General features: G+C 42.1%; 1 protein-coding gene across 1 annotated transcript in view; it reads left to right on the top strand.

The window, feature by feature from the left end:
* CUNH4orf51 (chromosome unknown C4orf51 homolog) overlaps window positions 1-7,086 on the top strand; it is a 51,568-nt gene that overhangs the window by 13,391 nt on the left and 31,091 nt on the right. The window contains 1 exon segment of the mRNA XM_008827491.1: window positions 3,140-3,210. Coding sequence (XP_008825713.1) covers window positions 3,140-3,210 — 71 coding nt within the window.

Below are 7,086 nucleotides of genomic sequence, written 5' to 3'. Positions count from 1 at the left end.
AGAGATGCATCTTAGCTCTGGAAATTGTTATTGAATATGTCAATGCTGTTGTAATGAAATGCTTCTTCTAAGTATGTGGTTATTAAATAAATAATTTTAAAAAATTAACGTTAATAAAGATCTATGCCATAAGAGAAAACAAAGAAAGCAGCTTGATGTCAGGTGTGATGGTGCATATCTTTAATCCCAGCATTTGGGAGGCAAAGGCAGGTGGATCTCTGAGTTTGAAGCTAGCCTGGTCTACAGAGTGAGTTCCAGGCCAGCTGGGGCTACAGAGAGACCCTATCTCAAAAAACAAAACAAAATAAAATAAAAACCATGAAAGCAGCGGGTGTTCTAACATTGATGTTGTTCTTCAACTCAGCATATGCCCATCTGAATATGCATTTATTTTTATTTTTTATTTTTATTTTATGTGTACGATTGTTATGCCTGCATGTGTGTAAGTAAACCCATGTTGTGTGGTGTCTTTGGAGGACAGAGGGTGTTGGGTCCCCTGAAACTGGAGTTATGGACAGTTGTTAACCACGTGAGTGCTGGAATTTGAATCTAGGTCTTTTGCAAGGTCAGTGCTCTTTACTGCTGAGCCATCTCTCCAGCCCCTGAATATGCTTTTTTTTTTTTTTTCGGTCTTTTTGAGACAGGGTCTCCCTGTAGCCCCAGCTGTCCTGGAACTCACTATGTAGACCAGGCTGGCCTTGAGCTCACAGAGATCCACCTGCCTCTGCCTCCCGAGTGCTGGGATTGAATATGCATTTTTACACACACATCAAGGGACATACACAAAACATTGATGCATGCTGTCCTTCAACTCAGTATATGCTCATCTGAAATGCATTTTTGCACACACATCAAAAGACATATACAAAAATGTTCCCAACAGCATGTTTTATAATAAGGCAAAAAAACCCAAAAAACCCCACAAGCCAAACATAAATAAATGTGATATCTGCCTCTCAGTCTGCTGAGCGGTTCGTTCTTGGAGCCCTGCAAGATGCCGCAACCCGAGGACACCCAAACTGCAGCTATGGAATACAGTAGTATTTGCATGTAACCTGTGAGTATCCTCTTGTGGTGTTTGTTTTGTTTTGTTTTGTTTTGTTTTGTTTTATGTAGCCCTGCTGCTGCACAGAACATCATCCCCCTGACACCCCAGACCCAGGCAGCAACTAAACCATCACAATATTCCTCTTAAATTACAGTTAGCAAGTAAGAATATTTCCTTGGGCTTGCCAACAAAGTTTAGAGGCTCACTCACAAACACGCGAACTCTCATAGGCTTTTTCCTTTCTCATATTTGAGACGTGGGCCATCCCGCCTCTGGTCTCCACGCTCGGTTCCAAAATGGCGACTACCCCATTCGCCACTGTGCTGGAAAGCCCACACCCAAACAAATCCTGTGGCTATCTGACAGCCACACAAAATGATGAGAGACCTGCCTAGTGCCTTTCCAGGCTTATATATTCTTAGCCCCGCCCCTTCTGCAGAGCATGGGAAAGAGGTGGGACTTCAACTTGACATAGTGGTAGGAGAAACTTCTGGGTTACACCTGCTTAGCCTGGAATTGCTATATTACCAGGCTGACCTTGAACTCAAGGAGATTCACCTGCCTCTGTCAGCCTGGGCAATGGGATTAATGGTGTACACCACCACAATGGGCTTTCTTGAGCATTGTAACTATTCTCTAGGTTACTTATAAATGCTGTTCAATATTGCTTAGGGGATAATGACAAGAAAAATTGTGTACATGTCCATGATTTTTTTCAGAATATTACTGATCTAAAGGTGGTAAAATCCACAGATGTGGAAACTGTGACAGGGGCCAGTTACATTCATCTACAGCTGTTGGGTAGACAATATGCTGATCATACAGCCGGAATGCTATATGCTAGCATATAGCAATGACTGTAACCAAGCTAGGCTTCTGAGCTAGGAAAACAATACATACTATATAATTCTAGTTATACAGTGTTTTTAAAACACAGCCCATGGGTTTTTAAAAAATTACCCATAGTGTTTGGTGATATATATATGTAATAATGTAAATATGCATATACACATAGACACACATAAATAGATACAGATATAGATATATAGATACAGTATAAGAAGAAAAGCAGTCAGGAAACCAGCTCACTGCCTCTATCAGAAGCATCTACCCCAAACCTACTGAAAGAGAATCACGAGAGGCTGGACTCAGAAACTACTCTTGAAGAACTAACACCCTCAGATGATTCAGATGATTTAGATGATTGCTACCCTGGGACAGGAGAAAGATGAGGGTGGGCCTTCAGGCCCTGTCTGCAGGGTGAGTGGGGCCAGCTGTGGTCTGAGTACATGGCAGTAGGAGCAGATTAGCGCTTTTAGGGCTGACATCAATTCTCTCCCTCATCCTTGCTACAATTCCAGGTCCTGGGGTTTGAAGACCCTCCCTCCTTCACCGGAGACCACAAAGTGAATTACCACTCTAGGAATCAGCACTGTTGTCCATCTCAGGAAGAATGTCTCGTCCTTCCTCATAAGCCCCAGCTTGCTGGGAAGGGATAGAAAACTGAGGACAGGATTTGGGGAAACTGAGGCACAGATGTGTTTCAAAGGACAGACACATCTGTGAGGCCCCATGATACCCCATCGTCATTTGGTTTTACTTAGAAGCCAGTATAGTTACTGTAATCGTTCCTAGTCCATGCACAGCACTTATCTTATTTTGAAAGCAACTCCCTAGAGAAACACTCATAAATCCTGTTGAAATAATTATGAACTTAATGTTTGAGCTTTTCATGCAGAGAAGATGAAAATGTTACCCCCCCCCTTTTTTTTTGGCTTTTTGAGACAGGGTCTCCCTGTAGCCCCAGCTGTCCTGGAACTCACTATGTAGACCAGGCTGGCCTTGAACTCACAGAGAAATGTTATCCTTTTATGACAAATCAGAGGGCAAACAATGCCTAAAGATGGTGCCAACTTTCAACTTGGGTTGATTTAATGGCTGTGTGAGGGGAAGGTCGGGAGCGTGGATAAAGAAGTGAAGAAAGTTTAGGAAACCAAACGAAAGATGAGTAAAAATCCCTGTAAGTCCATAGGCTCCACACGATTGATCAACCCATAACCCGTAATGTTTTCTCCCACTGGCTCTCTTTAGGATGCCACTGATGAAAAGCTCTGTCTACAGTCCCTACCATGCTGGCTCCCAAGAGGCTGCAGATGGCAAAGGTTGGTACATGGTCAGTTCCTCCAAGCACAGCCCTTTCCAGTTCTCCCCTGTGAGGTATGATGGGCAAGCGCAGCATGTGTTTAGACTGTGCAACGGGGTTTTGTTTGTTTTTAAAAATATTTTATTTATTATTTTTATTTTATGTGTATGCGTGTATTGCTTGTATGTAGGTAAGTGCAATGCCCGCAGAGGACAAAAGAGACTGTCAGATCCCCTAGGACTGGGGTTACGGACACTTGTTAGCTGCCATGTGGGTGCTGGGATTTGAACCTGGGTCTTCTGCAAGAACAGTTGGTGTTCTTAATCACTGAGCCATCTCTCCAGCCTCTGCAACAGGGGTTTTTGATAACATGTTCATGATTACTATGATAGAGCTCATGAACATATCAATCATTCCACATAACTGTGTATGTGTGTATGTATGAGTCTGTGTGAATGTATGTGTGTGTTTGTGTGCATGCATATACATGTATATGTTTCTGTGTGTGTGCATATGTGGGTCTGTATGTTTGTATATATGCATGCATGTATATATGTGTTTGTATGTATATGGGCGTTTGTGTGTATATGTTTCTGCTTATGTATGTGTGTGCTTCTGTGTGTATGTGTCTATGTGTGGGTATGTTTATGTGTCTGTGTGTGCATGTGTATATTTGTATGTATTTGTATGTGCTTCTGTGTGTATATGTCTATACATGTGACTGTGTGTAAATGCATATGTATGTGGAGAACACTTGAGGTCTACTTTCTTAACCAATTTTTAAAAATATTTTATGGCTGGGTGTGGTGGCAAACACCTGTAGTCTCAGCACTTGGGAAGCAGAGGCAGGTGAATCTCTGTGAGTTCAAGGCCAGCCTGGTCTGCATAGTGAGTTCCAGGCCAGGTGGGGGCTACAGGGAGACCCTGTTTCAAAAAGACCAAAATATATATGATGTATTATTTTTATTTCATGTGTATGAGTATATTGCCTGCATGTATGTAAGTGCACATGTGTTGTCCAATGCCCACAGAGGTCAGAAAAGGACTTCACATCCCCTGGAACTGGAGTTACAGATGGTTGTTAGCTGCCGTGTGGGTGCTGGGAATCAAACCTGGGTCCTTTGCAAGAACTGCCAGTTCTCTTAACTGCTGAGCCATCTCTCCAACTCCCTTTCTTAGCCAAATTTGAGAACACAATCTTATTATCTGTAGTCCCAATACTTGCACGAGTCTTCAGAACTTCTGATCAGGAGTTCCCACCCTTTACCTAACACTTTCCCACACACCATTGCTCCTGCTAACCACCATTTCTACTCTGTGTTTGTGTGAGTTTGATTTGTTAGATCCCACACATAAGTGAAATCATGTAGTATTTGTCTAGTGTCACCTAATATAACACCCTCTGTGTTCTTCCGTGCTGTCACACAGGGCCAGATTGCTCTTGTAAAGGCTAACACTCCATTCCCTCATGTTCTTTATCCATTCATTCATCAATATGTGGAAATGACTTTTATAATGTGGACATGCTCCAGACAAATGACTTTTACCTAACCTTGCAACCAATAGATAAATTTTATGTTTTGAGACCATCTAACCCTTCCTCAGCTTGCTTATAATGGAAAACAAGCTTGCAAGTCCTTAAGCTCCTCTTGTGACCTGTGTCTTTAATCTCATGACCCTGCCTTGCCCTAGAACCAGAACAATGTGTGATTGTGTTTTGCATCTCAAGCAAGCACTGCAAGCAGTGGATGTTCACTGGAAACCACAGATGATTTCATTTGTGCTGCAAACAATAGGTGGGGTTAAATTGGTGAATTGTGCTTATGGGTGCTGTTCTAGGTCAGTGGAGGTCAAAATGGGCAAAATTCTTCTAAGATAAGAGTTTGCTTTCCTTCCCCATTTCACGCTGGATATACTGTTTCAATAAAGTGTTGGGAAGGCCATTGTTCCCGAGCACAGTTCTGAAAGAATTCTGAAGGAACCGTTCCTCAGGGCAGTTTGGGTTCCCTCTTGGCTAAAATGGATGCTAAGAGTCAGACTGTTTTCATTCAGGTGTCACCATGTGATACCCCATACTTCCATATCAGTGGACCCTTAAAATATTTCTGTGTTTCGGCTATTAAGCAATGTTGCTATGTGCACAGGAATTCAGATAAGCCCCTCCTGATAGTGACAACTTTACTTTGGATATATACCCAGATAGTAGGATTTGCTGTATCATGTAAACCTATTTTTGATTTTTTTAAAGGAATCTTTATACTGTTTTCCATAATGTCTGTTCTGATTGCTGTGACTGAAAAAGACAACTGAGGAAGGAAGGGTTTATTTTGGCTGGAACAGTTCATTGGTACAGAGAAGTCCTGGACACAGCTGGTCACATTGCATCCATAATCAGGAAGCAGAGAGACACGAATGCTAGTGCTGGGCTTGCTGACGCCTTTCCCCCTTTATATTCAGTCAGGGCCTTCAGTTCATGTGTTGATGTCACCCACATTCCACCTCAGTTAAGCCTCTCCTGATAGGTTCTCACAGATATACTCAGAGGTGTGTCTTCTAGCTGGTTCTAAATCCATGCAACAAAATTGGCCATCACAATGACTGTATAAATTTACATTTTCACAAACAGTAAATTCTCTTTCTTAAGTGCACTCATGCTGCACAATGCCCACAGAGGACAGAGGAGAGCATCTGATCCCCTGGAACTGTAGTTATGGATGGTTGTTAGCTACCATTTGAGTGCTGGGATTCAAACCTGGGTCTTTCTGTAAGAAAAGTCAGTGCTCTTAACCACTGAGACATCTCTCCAGCCCCCAAGATTTTTTTTTTTTTTTTGGTCTTTTTGAGACAGGGTCTCCTTGTAGCCCCAGCTGTCCTGGAACTCACTATGTAGACCAGGCTGGCCTTGAACTCACAGAGATCCGCCTGCCTCTGCTGGCAGGATTAAAGGTGTGCTCCACCATGCCTGGCCCAAGATCTCTTTTTTTATCGCATGTCCACTAACATTTGTATTTTGACTTTTGGGTAAGAGTTATACTAAGAGGCGTGGTATGTTATAGTGATTTTATTTAGTCTTTCTAATGATTATTAATGATACCTTTCGGATGTGCTTTTAACCCTCTGTTTGAGTTCTATGGAAAACATTTCTTTGCTTTTTTTTTTTTTGTCTTTTTGAGACAGGGTCTCCCTGTAACCCCAGCTGACCTGGAGCTCACTATGTAGACCAGGCTGGCCTTGAACTCACAGAGATCCGCCTGCCTCTGCCTCCCGAGTGCTGGGATTAAAGGCGTGTGCCACCATGCCTGGCATCTTTGCCTCTTTTTAATACAATCATTTTATTTTATTGTTTTGCTCCTGCATTGTATAAGTTCTTTATGTGTTCTGGATATCAACTCATCTGAGACAGTGCTCATTTTTTTTCTCCTATTATGCAGTGTGAGTTTCCATTTTGTTGATTGCTTTCTTTGCTGTGCAGGTACTTTTTAGTTTGATGGAGTCCTAGTTGCCTATTTTAGCTTTGATTGCCTGTATTGGTATCATAAAAAATTATGTGATGGGGGCTAGAGAGATGCTTCCATGGTTAAGAGCACTGTCTGCTCTTGCAGAGGACCAGGTTCGATTCTTAGCACCCACATGGCAGTTAATAACTGTGACTGCAGTGCCAGGGGAATTCGATGCCCTCTTCTGACCTCATCGGACATTGCATGACATGGGTGCACGTACATACATGTAGGCAAAACACTTATACACATAAAACAAAAACAATAAATAAAATATTATTCAAAAGACTAATGTTGAGACCTTTTCAGTTTTTCTCATAGTTTTATGGTTTTTGTCTTGTATTTGTTGTTAACTTACTTTGAGTCGATGGTGTAAGATAATGTTTAATTTGTTTTGT

Source organism: Nannospalax galili, unplaced genomic scaffold (genome assembly GCF_000622305.1).
Source record: "Nannospalax galili isolate Female #2095 unplaced genomic scaffold, S.galili_v1.0 scaffold1272, whole genome shotgun sequence".
NCBI lineage: Eukaryota > Metazoa > Chordata > Mammalia > Rodentia > Spalacidae > Nannospalax > Nannospalax galili.
The sequence above is the reverse complement of the archived record's forward strand: the minus strand, read 5'-3'. Positions and strand labels throughout refer to the sequence as shown.